Genomic DNA, 12892 nt, shown 5'->3' with positions numbered 1-12892 from the left:
AATGAATTCATACTAATTTGGATGAACACAGTCTAGATAAATGAACAATATTTTATACAGATAAATGTATATTAGGCACTTACATGTGTGGGAATTGCACACAGAACTGATGTTAGAAGTGTGACCATTGGAGAACACTCATTCCATTCGACCTGAAATATTAAGAAAATATTTTATTAATCCAGCTGAAACCAATTCTTTAAACATTGTTCTGATTATGTTCATGAGGTTACATGAGTGGCTGTCAAATATGAAATCCATGAAATGAATATAGTACTATTATGTGCCCCAAGTCCTTGCACTAAATGGGGTACAATTATTGATTTTTTAAAAGAGTATCATGTCTAATGAGTACTTGAAGAGTATCATGTCTAATGAGTACTTAAAGAGTAACATGTCTAATGAGTACTTAAAGAGTATCATGTCTAATGAGTACTTAAAGAGTATCATGTCTAATGAGTACTTAAAGAGTATCATGTCTAACAAGTACTTAAAGAGTATCATGTCTAATGAGTACTTAAAGAGGATCATGTCTAATGAGTACTTAAATAGGATGTCTAATGAGTACTTGAAGTGTATAATGTCTAATGAGTACTTAAAGAGTATCATGTCTAATGAGTACTTGAAGAGGATCATGTCTAATGAGTACTTGAAGAGGATCACATCTAATGAGTACTTAAAGAGGTTCTTGTCTAATGAGTATTTAAAAGAGTTAGTTAATACCAGATTATATTTATCACAAAATATGAAAGTTATATTAGTCAGTAAAATTTATATGCAACTTTGCTAAGTGTAATATACTGGGTTGATACAATAGAACCCAAATCACAACTGCCGCACTCCTATGTGACATTGCTAGGCTGATACAATAAAGCACAAAGCAAACACTGCCCTGAATCCAGTGTGGCACACTACTGGGCTAATACAACTGAGTCCAGAGCACAACTGCCCCCACACCAGTGTGACATTACTGGGCTAATACACTTGAACCCAAAGCACAATTGCCCTCATTCCTGTGTGACACTGATCAAAAGTAAACCAACAAGAAAGTTTAGTATGATTGCCTGAAATCTGGCTATCATAATATTATCCAAAGAAGATTGATTTAAAGTAACCCAAGATGCAGTATTAGTCCAGACTCTAAGATTGATCTATCTCAGTCAGTTACTATAAAGATCCTTTAATAGTGCAAACAGTCCACCTCAAGATGGTGGCTGCCAAACATACCTTTGAGAAGGAGAAATCAGACAATTATGGCCTTTTCCCCATCTCTTTGATTTAGACAGAAATGCAAAGCTCTAACTGGACAAAGGAGTCTATCTTAATCATTCATAGCGTAAGTACAATAGGAACTTGGTGATTCTAAGCCAGAAACCCAAAATGACTTTAATGAGCTGCTATTATACCAATCACCCTGGTGAAGACTATGAGAGTGAAGCTAGACCTAAAGGAGGAGCCCAAAATTGAAAGATCCTATCACATACATAACTCATGAATTTCCTGACGACAACGTAAAGATAGGCAGCCTGAAGAACAATACAGACAGCTCTATCACTGGCCTAATGGCTGAAGCAGACCTATCCATATTGAACCACTATTGCAGAAGAAATATGCTCAATGGGGAAAGATGAATAATAGAAACTTTTCCCCTTTTTAAAGTAGAAAGATCTGGAAAATAAAACCCTGGACTAGGATGTTCATCATCCTCTCGACTGTGCCCTTCCTTTGAAGAATACACACCTCTTGCCATACAGATATCATCTGGAACTGGTGGAACCAGATGGGGGACTCTAAAAGAGGTGGAGGATCCTGTAAGTCAAACTGGTGGAACCTGACTGGGGACTTTGAAAGAGGTGGACGATCCTAAAGTCAAACCGATAACCTTCCCATACTGTAGAAAGAACCCACCGATTGTCCATGAGGTAAAACCAAAAACCTATTGAAAATGGAAAAATCTAGCACATACTGGAGTACTGAGGAGAAACTTGACAAGAGAGGGCATGACTCCCTAGGGAGGGTTGTTTCTCTCTTAGGAAAAGGGAATCAACAGTCTTTCTCCCCTGGCACCTCTGGCCACCATGTCATGAGAAAGATGGGTGTAAAAGAGTTTTAATAAGTCTGATGGTTCTTTTAGTTTCTGTTCTAAAACATTTAGAAGAAAGAGTCACAGGCTTATGTTTCTTCTCTGGTTTAGCCAGGACCAGTGTTGTTGATTCTTTAAACCATGCAAGGCCATTGAAGGGATTAGCCTCTGAATTTCTCTGCATCAAGCATGGCAGCCTACATAACATTTATCTGGTGATCAGTGCCAAGTATCCAGCATTTGGTTTTCAGTGTATGGTGACCCAGTGACCAGTGTTTGGTGCTCAGCGACTGGTGATAGACTTTCTGTGACTGTCTCTTGACACTTTACCTGGTTAAGGACTGCTGATGTGAGCCAAGGTCTGGTTCCATGATTTTGTGTATCCTCTCTGGGGGAACATGAACCTGGCCCAGGGAGGAAGGAAATTAATTCCTATGTACATGAAATCTTGAGATGGAACAAGTTTTTATTTCTCTAAATTTGGGATCAGTCCCAACTGTGTTACCACAGACCAACAGTGGGTCATGTGTCTGCATAGGAGCTGTTTGTGTTGTGTCATTGAAATACTGGATCCTCATGTATCTCAAGTGCACAGCTATTACTCCCATGACTCTGGTAACTTGATGTTTTGAACCCTCCCCACTGTGCCCTTCTGAAGAAGGATATGCAGTTCTTCCTTTAATTTGTTTGATAGATCGAAGAAGATGGTGTCCTTGAAAGAGAAGGGACTTCTATGAAGAACAGACATACACATTCCACAACAGAAAAGACCCAGTGACCTTCTGTGATGTTCCATCAGGCCTCCAAAGACAGCCAATCGAGCACCTGCCAATACTAAAGGAAGAAGTATTTACTGTGGAAGTGGTGTCCCTAGGGATGACATGTCTTTCCCCTTTTTGTTTCTGTGGGTGGAAGCAAAAGTAGACCACATTCCCCTACCCTTGTCTCTCCACTTATTGCTTTGCATTTGTGTAGCACACTTATTGGAGGGTTGGCAACTTTCCTGTTGTTGTTGTGTATTATGCTTTGGTAAGAATTGTGGCTGATCCATGACTCGATTAGGATGTGTGCAGACACTGGCCAATTTTGATGGGTCATGAACTGATACAAGGGACTTAAGTTGTTCATCCATAAAACCTGGAGAGGCAATAGTGAAAATGAGCCCACCAAATAAAGTGTCCGAATTCAGGGGTGCAGCCCTCAGAAGGTTTTTGCTATGTTCAAGAAAAAACAATGACGAGTCCAATGATACATATCTACATAGATGAAGAAGCTCTGCTGACAACACCATTGCCACAGACACTGCATGTGACAAAGTCTTCTCCACAGGCTGACTACACCATCACTTTAGACACTGCATGTCACAAAGTCTTTGCCACAGGCTGACTACACCATCGCCATAGACATTGCATGTCACAAAGTCTTCATCACAGGCTCTAACAATCACTGCAAGGCAATAGGTGATAATAATGATTCTTCCTTCAGAAAACTGAAGGAAGCTGCTCAAAACAGATCAGCATGTGAAGCTATGGTCACTAATAACCTGGCTTTTGACTCTAAAATATAACAGAGATATGTGCAAAAGAAGCCACTGAAATGTCCACTTGTGAAATTTCCAAGTGAGGGTGTTTCAGAGGCCAGGCAGGTCAATGATGTAGCAAAAGGGGACAGACAAACTTTTATTCTGTCTCACCATTTCTTTACCTTTGCTCAACCATTTTGCAATTTGACTAACAATCAAGATCGAGGAAGCAGTAGTAAACTGTAGTTGGGGAGTGCACTCAGACCATGCAAGTTACTTGCCCATAATGATAGAATATGCCTTCTTTAGAAAACTCACTACCATGTTTTGCGAAGGCGCTGCTATACCCTCTTTTATTTAGGACCCTAAAGAAGTATCTTTTTACTATCTCAGAAATGTAGCAACATTTCCCTGTCTTATTAGGGTAAACGCAGTCTGATGTAGGGAAGGTACTGCTCCTCCCTCATTTATTCAGGGGAATGCAGAAAATCCTTTATGAAATATATGTTACTGGCTCCAGGGCAGTACCAGTATTTATAGTTAAGTGAGATTTATTAATACAGAAGGGGAAGAATGTGCTTCCTTCCATATGTGTGATGGCTTTAAGCAGAGTCCCAAGCTTCCTCTAACCATAGAACACATGACATGCATCCATTTATGTACATTTTGTACACAATAAACACGTTGGGTGTCCCATGGGCCTTTCCTCTACCCACATCCACCAACTGTTTGAAATTATCTGAAAAATTAAAGTTCTGAAACAAGAAACTTTAGTTTGACAGTAACAGGGAAATGATGAAGTAATAACAATGGATGTGTCAGCATCATTCATCTCTTTACAACTGAGTTCTGTAAACAAGAATGTCGGGGTTTATTTTGGTTTATTCAGCTTACGACTATAAATGCCAGAACATCTGGAGCACTGTTATAAACACACACTTAAACACTGAAAGGGGCTTAGTTTATTTTCTTGTGGCTGAATTTCCATTAATTTTATGTATAAGTAGATAACTTATTCTCAGTTAAAAAAATCAGGCTTATTTGTATGACATGCAATGACCAAAAAAGACACTCTTCAAGATTCCAAAAACTGTCTAGAAGGTTGGGCAGGCATGGTGTCACTATTGGAGTGTGATTTATTTTTGAAGTCAACATGTTGAAATGAAGCTCTGATTCAGAGAAGGATGAGCCATCTGCAGTGAGCTAAGCCCAGCAAAATCATATTTTAAAACTCATGGTTAATGGGGTCTGATGTTGTGAGGCATGGCAGCAAGAAGGAACACTTAACACTTTGCATATACTGCAAACACTTAACACTTTGCACCTACTGCAAACACCTTCAAGAGGGAACACTTAACACTTTGCATATACTGCAAACACTTAACACTTTGCACCTACTGCAAACACCTTCAAGAGGGAACACTTAACACTTTGCATATACTGCAAACACTTAACACTTTGCATATACTGCAAACACTTAACACTTTGCACCTACTGCAAACACCAGCAAGAGGGAGCACTTAATACTTTGCACATACTGCAAACACAAGCAATGGGGAACACTTACTACTTTTGCACCTACTACAACCACTTAACACTTTGCACATACTGCAAACACAAGCAAGAGGGAACACTTAATACTTTGCACATACTGCAAACACCAGAAAGATGGAACACTTAATACTTTGCACCTAATGCAAACACTTAACACTCTGCACATATTGCAAACACCTTCAAGGGGGAACACTTAATAATTTGCACCTACTGCAAACACTTAATACTTTGCACATACTGCAAACACCTTCAAGGGGGAACACTTAATACTTTGCACCTACTGCAAAGACTTAATACTTTGCACATACTGCAAACACCTTCAAGGGGGAACACTTAATACTTTGCACCTACTGCAAAGACTTAATACTTTGCACATACTGCAAACACCTTCAAGGGGGAACACTTAATACTTTGCACCTACTGCAAACACTTAATACTTTGCACATACTGCAAACATCAGCAAGAGGGAACACTTAATAGTTTTCAAATACTGCAAAAACTTAATACTTTGCACATACTGGAAACACCAGCAAGAGGGAACACTTAAAACTTTGCACCTACTGCAAAGATTGAACACTTTGCACATATTGCAAACACAGCAAGGGGGAATACTTAATACCTTGCACATACTGCAAACACCAGCAAGGGTGAAAACTTAATAATTTGCACCTACTGCAAACACTTAATACTTTGCACTTACTGCAAACACCAGCAAGGGGGAACACTTCATACTTTGCACATACTGCAAACACCAGCAAGAGCACACACAAAATACTTTGCACCTACTGCAGACTTAACACTTTGCACATACTGCAAACACTTAACACTCTGCATCGACACAGATGTAGAAAGATAATTTTCAGTTTTTAGAAAATTAACAAGATCTTCATGGAATTTTGAACAAAAGTACCATCCAGTTTCTAAAGATGCAATCTAAATTAATTTTAAAACCTCCAATAAATTAGTTGACAGCAGCAATGACAGCAACTACAATTTAATGGATTTTAAGAACAGATACTTTGTATATTTTATTTATTTGATGAGAGTGTGCTTGTTAATGTGTGTGTGTGGTTGTAAATGTGTGTGTGCTTGTAATGTGTGTGTGTACATGGTGGACATGTGTGTGTGTTTGTTAATGTGTATACATGGTGTACATGTGCGTGTGCTTGTTAATGTGTATACATGGTGTACATGTGTGTGTGTGCTTGTTAATATGTATACATGGTGTACATGTGTGTGTGTGCTTGTTAATGTGGGTGTACATGGTGTACATCTATGTGTGCTTGTAATGTGGATGTATAGATTGTTATGTATATTTGATTTAATTTATATCTGATTTAATTGTATATGTATTAGCTTTAATTTTTTTATTCCATTAATGCTATGCAATGTAATTTTTTAAACTGTAATTTGATATTTTTCAAAAATTAGTTTCTCCCTGTTTTTTTTTAACACCTAATAATAGAACTTTGTATCTAAAAGCTGACCTAGTTCCTTACCTTGATTGTGAATCAGAAAGAGTAGAAGTAAACAACTTTTTAAATTTTTTTTAATTCATTTTTAGTGTGGGATATATTAGTGAAATCGAGGCTGTAATGGGAGTATGTGGTATTAAGCATGTTTAGTTTCTATCTTGTTCTAGAAAGTGATCACGTGACCCTCATACAGGAATCTGTTTTGCATCTTAAATTATTGTATGACCTTTTCTATACAGAATTTAGTCAGTTGGGCTTTTAAAGACTTAGACATCAAGGTGCTAATTCTCTTGTGACCAGTTGGAGTAAAAGTTTAATTTTTCTTCAAATTATTTGGATTCTACAAGATTAATTCTTTTCCCTGGAAATATTTAAGTGCTTGTAAAGAATTCTTGGACAAAGACATTTATTTACATTTTATTTGGAATTCAAATCTGGAATATTATTTTCTGTGGTTCAAAAAAGAACTGTAGACACATCAGTACTACACTGACTATGGCCAGACATGATTCTGGTCTTCTATAAAAAAAATTACGGGGGTTTTGGGGGTCTTCCCCCAGGTCTTGAGGGGCAGTGCACCCAATATTTGGGTACTGCCAAGAACGCATTTTACACTCATAAAAAATTGCTCCTGTTACAAGTTATGATCATAAAATAAACCAAAATAATCATTTGAAAAACTAATAAATTTACAGAAAATGTTCAACTTTACTTCAATAATTTCACAATATTCGTAGTCACATGAATTTGTTCTCCAATACTATTGATGCTAAAGTTATTTCATGTGCATGTCAGTGTTCACATCATCATCACATCACAATAATTTGTCAATTTTTGCAGCAAATATATTATACTTCTCTCTTTTCATAACAAATCTGTAAAATAAACACCAAAGTACATCAACTATATACAAATAATCCCTTACATTCACTTGTCTTTTTCTCCAAATGACACAACCAGTTGATATGCTAGATTTCTTTAGCCCTCCTTTTTGTTACCAATGTTTTTGGCTCAATGTGCAATCATTTCTTTTCCATCTCAATGAGAGCCTTTTTCCTTTCAAGCTGGTGCTTGTGTTGGCAACATGTAGTGTGCATATTCCGACAGAAGGCTACATCTGTTCTCTCATGCAAGAAATCTTTCTTCTCATCATAATAAATTACACTTTTTCCAAATGCCTTCTGAGCTTCGATTTTTCCGTATGGAGCTTCTTTTGTAGGTGCTGTTCCAAACTCTTCCAACCGTGATTATGATAATTCAGATCTTTCTTGCAGAAGTCACAAAATGCCAGGGGGCCCCAAGTGGCTGAATGGTCTAAAGCGCTCTCCGTCACGGATCACTGCCATCTCACCTCTGTCTGCGTAGGTTCGAGTCTCGGGCTCGGCCAATGTGGATATGTGAGAAAGCTTGCCAGTAGCTTCTCGTGGGTCGGTGGTTCTTTCCGGGGTTTTCCCGGGTTCTTCCTCCACCATTTATACTGGCCGCCATGTATAGCTTATCTTGTGCTGAAAAATGGCGTTAAACCCTATAACAACAACAACAACAACAAAATGCCAGTCCTCTAGTGTTCAGTTTTCTTATAAACTGACCAACTAAATTTCTGTCAACTTTTCGCTCCAGCCAATCCCATTTCAATACATTTTTAAACCTTTATCTAAACTTTTCATGTCATGCTCTCTCTCAACAACTCAGGTACACCATGTTTTGCAAGCATGCTTCTTCTTTCCACTGCCATCAGTTTCTATTACACGAAGATTCATTGGATGAATTTAAACCTTTGGCCAATCAGAATACTCTTTATAAGAGTTTTGTGTTAACTAATATATGGAATAAAATATTTACAAGGGTCATTATGGAATGGGATTGGACAGACCGTTTTAAAAAAACCGGATCGGAGATGATATAAAAAACGGACTATATCAAGAAAAATCTGATTCAAGTCAGAAGAAAAGTGGAATTCCACTTTAAAATGGAGAAAAATCATGTCTGTATAGCATACGTCATCGCCTTCCATTTTGAATTTCATTGGGACTTGAACTTAGATTCATTAGAACATTTTATTAGTAGGACTTCTAATTTTTAATTCTTGGATTATTCTTGGAATATTTTTGGATTTGATTCCTAAAACTGTAAGTTCTTTTTGTCATTTTTACTTTGTTTTCTAGGGAAATAAATATTTTTTTAAAATTTTACAAAGCTTGTTGTCTTCACTTGTACATGTGTGTATGCTTGTTAATCTGTGTGTATACATGGTGTATATGTGTGTGTGCTTATAATGTGGATGTAGACATGGTGTACATGTGTGTGCATGTTAATGTGTGTATTCATGGTCTACATGTGTGTGTGCTTGTTAATGTGTGTATACATGGTGTACAAGTGTGTGCTAATAATGTGGATGTAGACATGGTGTACATGTGTGTGTGTGTTAATGTGTGTATTCATGGTGGACATGTGTGTGCTTGTTAATGTGTGTATACATGTGTGTGTGCTTATAATGTGGATGTATACATGGTGTACATGTGAGTGCTTGTGTAAATGTGTGTATATATGGTGTACATGTGTGTGTGCTTGTAATGTGGATGTATATATGGTGTACATGTGTGTGTGCTTGTAAATGTGTGTATACATGGTGTACATGTGTGTGTGCTTATAATGTGGATGTATACATGGTGTACATGTGTGTGTGTGCTTGTTAATGTGTAGGTAGATATACATGAAGTACACGTGTGTGCGCTTGTTAATGTGTATATACATGTGTGGTAATGACATATGACAATCCTTAGTCTACCTGCTAGGCTTTATCTGAAAGTATATAAAAAGCGTCAACAACAACAAAAATATTAAAAATTGATTTTCCGGCCATTTTTTAAAATAGGTTTATAAAAAAGCAAATAAAAATTTTACAACTTTACATAACTGCTCCTACCTTTGTGATGGCAAAACAAACTTTATGATTCTCACCCCCTCCCCTGAGACTGCTCAGAAGGTTGAGAAGTATAGCAATTTTAAAGATATTGGCCTTGTATCATCTAACATACCTGTAGAGGTCTAAATTTATCTGTCTGGGGCAAATTTTTGAGATTCATATCTTCACAACTGCCGTCAAGATACAGTTTGACAACACTGTTTAACAGTGTCTCAAGTTGACTGAAAAAAGAAACAGAAAACAAATTTAATTATAAAAGAAAATTTTAGCACAAAATTGCAACAAAAAAAAATGGAATATTTTAAACATTAAAGCAGAAAATGAGAATTTTTAACTTGAATGATACGAACATAAAACAAGACTCTCCTTTCTTGGCGTTGGCTTGCACATAAACTTTATCTGCTTGCATATAAACTTTTTTATAGACTTGCACACAAACTTAAATATTTGCTTGCATAACAACCTGCATTCCACAAAAGATTTATTATTGACCTGCAAAAAAGTTTAATATTTGAATTACAAAAACTTAAATAGTGTCATGCATACAAATTTTATTATTCGCTTGCACAAAATTTTTATTAATGTCTGCATTAAGATAATTATTTTGGCTTGCTTAAAAATACTTTCATTGGCTTGCGCAAAAACTCTGAACACTGAGATGGTGTCGCTGCTGTGATTATTGCAATAGCATTGTTATGTCTGGTATCTTCTCTCAGAAGGTACAACAAAAAAACAAGAGTACTTATTGCTGGGTCTTTTATGAAAAAGGTTTCAAAGAAGATAAAAACTTTCAAAGGACAATGGAAAAAAATGGAAAAAGTTTCTAAATTATGCCTGAGTCTGCTTTTGAATAATGTGATATTTGAACTAATCATTTGTTTTAGACTTAAATAATAATAAAAATAATGCTAAAATAGCTACAACTGCATAGATGCATATAGACAAACAAGTGAAAAGACAAGAAAGAAAAAATAAAACACAGCTGATACACAGGTGAGCAGAATGGAAATTAATACATAAAACCTCAATCAAAGAATTATCCATTAATAAATACACAAAAATACATTCTGACAATTATCCATGCAGTTTTGTGACTACTCAGATTATTTTAACCCTAATTAGGATATCATACTTATCAATTTGAAAGCAAGATAAATTTACAAAACTTAAAAAATTGTACATACGTTTTCTCCAGATGTGTAACAACAGCCCGAATGGAACATGCTAATGAAGAGAGTAAATCCTCAACCTCAGTGTCATCCCTTGAGAAATACTCTTTACATAAGATGATGGCAAAGTCAAATATGGCAGGAAGTAGATTGGAATGAAAAAAGCCAGGTAAAGTCTGATGGGACACACCAGTACTGACAACTTGAAATAAACACTTTGCTGTATGACACAATTCTTCCAAATTCCCCTCTGAAAGACAATTAAGAATAAATCTGCAATAAGTAAACACAGCTGTCAGGTGTGCATTGGCTTACATTTAATGACATTGTAGGGCACTATCAGACTGAAGAATGTAGACACTTCGTGACTGTGGAAAATATATATTATTGTGTTGCAAAATGTAGACATTTCATAACCGGAATATCTTTCTCTCTTTATAAATATATATATATATATATATATATATATATGCTGATGAAAGACTGCCAGGAGAAGTGCCAACATGTGTGCGCATAGAAGGCATGGGTGGTTAAAGTGACGGAGCTGGGAAAGCAGGTCAAGAGCATGATATGAAACGTCAAGTAAACATTGGTCATATGTAAGACAAATGTTAGTATAATGTTTGACTATAAAGAGAAATGTCAGCATAGTGTTTGACTATAAAGAGAAATGTCAGCATAGTGTTTGACTATAAAGAGAAATGTCAGCATAGTGTTTGACTATAAAGAGAAATGTCAGCATAGTGTTTGACTATAAAGAGAAATGTCAGCATAGTGTTTGACTATAAAGAGAAATGTCAGCATAGTGTTTGACTATAAAGAGAAATGTCAGCATAATGTTTGACTATAAAGAGAAATGTCATTATAGTGTCTGACTATCAAGAGAATGTCAGTATAGTGGTTGACTCTAGGGAAAAGAGGTAAGGTAGTGTTTTGACTATCTAAGATAATGTCACAGAGTCAGTGAATATTCCAAATAATTATTTATTTGTTCTTCGTCATTGTTTTCCATTGGGTTCATACTATGTACTCTTGTATTTATTTCACTGTCCTGTTTCTTTATTTTATAATCATTAGTACGAGAGGATAATACATTTTTTTCATTGTCACTCACATATGTGTTTGTTATTTCTTAAATCCCATTCAGACTCAGAGGGTGATAGCTTGATTACATTAAACATGGATACTTGTACTTGGTCTTGCTTAGTCAGTACTTAAATCTACATCTTTACTTGAGTACTTCTCTGATGACAATCAAAACAAAATGGCAGTTGTAAAACCAGAAACAGAGGTTATTACAAAAATATGTTTAATCATACAGGCAATAGAAAAGATGAAACAGCTGGAATATAATATTATGGTTTGTTTATGTAAAAAAATACACAAACTGAGACATGCAGGTAAACTTCTAACATTTGTTAAATACAATTACAAAGTTCAAATGTTTACCGATGAAGGATCATCTGAATTCTGGATGCCTAATATTACCCTTTTCTTTAAATATGGTTCTGACGCTTTTCTAAATATAAATTTCCAGGTCTTTTCCAGGTTTTTTCTAGGATGAAATTAATTTTTTCAAGTTTAACATATGACCATTACTGAATGGAATTAAAGAACATTTTGGATTATAAAACATGCATTTTCCAAATCTGAAGATGTTTCTTTCAAGACTCTCCAAAACATATGTCAGAAAAGATGATCATATACAAAACCACAAAATGAGTCACACGAAACAAATTTGACTATATTCCCATAAACTGGCAATTTAAAGCCATTTCAATGTACAGAATACAAATTCTAACTTTAATTTGCTGACCTGCATTATGTTGATACATGGAAACAACATAATGAGCATACATTATTTTGTTTCCTTTCAAACCTTTAATTCTAAAGAATTCTAGAGCAATATGTGTGCATGTTATACAAAAGTAAACATTTCCTATCACAGTATGAAAAAAACCCAATAAATGCAAAGTTTTAGAATCTTATCTTGTTACGAAAAAAAGATTAACCCTGAAATAAAATCTCAAAGATTTTTCAACCAACCTAAACTCCTTAAGACAATTTGGTTAAAAATTCCATGATTTAAACACTGATGATTTACAAAAGGGTTGATTTAAATTTTGACAATAGACCTTCAAAATTATATACTGTTGTATAAAC

General features: G+C 35.8%; 1 protein-coding gene across 1 annotated transcript in view; it reads right to left on the bottom strand.

The window, feature by feature from the left end:
• The window catches only part of LOC149794792 (MMS19 nucleotide excision repair protein homolog), a 128110-nt gene that overhangs the window by 31874 nt on the left and 83344 nt on the right, over positions 1 to 12892 (bottom strand). Inside the window, exons 17-19 of the mRNA XM_089964444.1 lie at positions 10745 to 10979; positions 9673 to 9781; positions 84 to 152 (exon numbers count right to left, since the gene is read on the bottom strand). Coding sequence (XP_089820570.1) covers positions 84 to 152; positions 9673 to 9781; positions 10745 to 10979 — 413 coding nt within the window. The remainder of the gene's footprint in view (positions 1 to 83; positions 153 to 9672; positions 9782 to 10744; positions 10980 to 12892) is intronic.

Source organism: Sinohyriopsis cumingii, chromosome 7 (assembly GCF_028554795.1).
Source record: "Sinohyriopsis cumingii isolate HCF-2022 chromosome 7, ASM2855479v2, whole genome shotgun sequence".
Lineage (NCBI taxonomy): Eukaryota > Metazoa > Mollusca > Bivalvia > Unionida > Unionidae > Sinohyriopsis > Sinohyriopsis cumingii.
The sequence above is the reverse complement of the archived record's forward strand: the minus strand, read 5'-3'. Positions and strand labels throughout refer to the sequence as shown.